The 1072-nt window shown below is 29.4% G+C and overlaps 1 protein-coding gene across 1 annotated transcript in view; it reads left to right on the top strand.

The window, feature by feature from the left end:
- Positions 1–170: 170 nt before the first annotated feature.
- Positions 171–1072, top strand: part of LOC119829316 (protein disulfide-isomerase A4-like) — a 2921-nt gene continuing 2019 nt past the window's right edge. The window contains 1 exon segment of the mRNA XM_038351786.1: positions 171–185. Within this exon segment, the coding sequence (XP_038207714.1) occupies positions 171–185 (15 nt within the window).

Below are 1072 nucleotides of genomic sequence, written 5' to 3'. Positions count from 1 at the left end.
TTTAAAATCCGTTATGAAGTCTCTAATGTCTAAACTGATAGTAGTCGTACGGGTAACGTTGTCGATTGACATATTTGCTATTTAACTACCGCAAGCCGACACTCCGGCGGCCCTTCATAGTCTTACAACTTCAGACTTTTACGTATTTATATTTATGTAATAGATGGGTCATGAGACGAGATTTGGTGAGAAAGTATTGTTTAGTCTCAAATGTTCTCCATTTACTCGTATTGAGTATTTTTTTTGTATATTATATTAATGAAAGACATCGTAACGTTTTACATTCTGAAACTAGTCGTAATTGTAATTCAATGTTTAGGTCTGTCTGTATAATTTAATCAGAAACAATATAAGCAACCATTAACCAACTTTGCCTTTTATAAATAGTCATATATGATGTATCACTATTTATTTGTAATGACAGAATTATATGCAGTATTTATAAAGGAGCTAGTAAGGATTTTTTTTTGTTGCCAAGTCGTAAAATTTCGCATATTTATAACTTTGCTACCTTATCATAGCAATGTAATGCTCTACATTATTTTTCTATTAAATATACATTTGAATTTATGGAGCATGTTGATTATTCGGTATGGAACATTAAAATTTCATTATTCTTTTGTTTTGCTGGGATTATTTACGGTTTATGATTCAAACAAACTCACTATTTGTTTATTTAATAGTTTTAACATCGGTTTACCTTTTACCACCAGTACCGAAAGCACACACAGTAGAATCTGCAATATTCTGTAGTTGCTCTTTTTAAATCATGTCTCTTATAACAACGAAATAATGCCAAGCAACTGTCTTAAGACAGAATTCCATGGATTTCCATCTTTCATAAATTCGTTGTTTCTCTAGTAGGTTCTCTGAACTGATACATTAATTTCATTTGGTGGTTTTACATTTAGCACCACTAAACTTTTTAATACTAATATTATTAAACTTATAGTTATGATATGATTAGGAAATGTAGAGTATGAATTCAATGTAATTACATATTTTATTATCTTGGATGTCCTATGGTCATACTAATTAATTTGAATAATGAAAATTTTCACATGTCTATATG

Source organism: Zerene cesonia, chromosome 10 (assembly GCF_012273895.1).
Source record: "Zerene cesonia ecotype Mississippi chromosome 10, Zerene_cesonia_1.1, whole genome shotgun sequence".
In the NCBI taxonomy this organism is placed as follows: domain Eukaryota; kingdom Metazoa; phylum Arthropoda; class Insecta; order Lepidoptera; family Pieridae; genus Zerene; species Zerene cesonia.
Note: the sequence above shows the minus strand (reverse complement) of the source record. Positions and strands in the feature narration are given on the sequence as shown.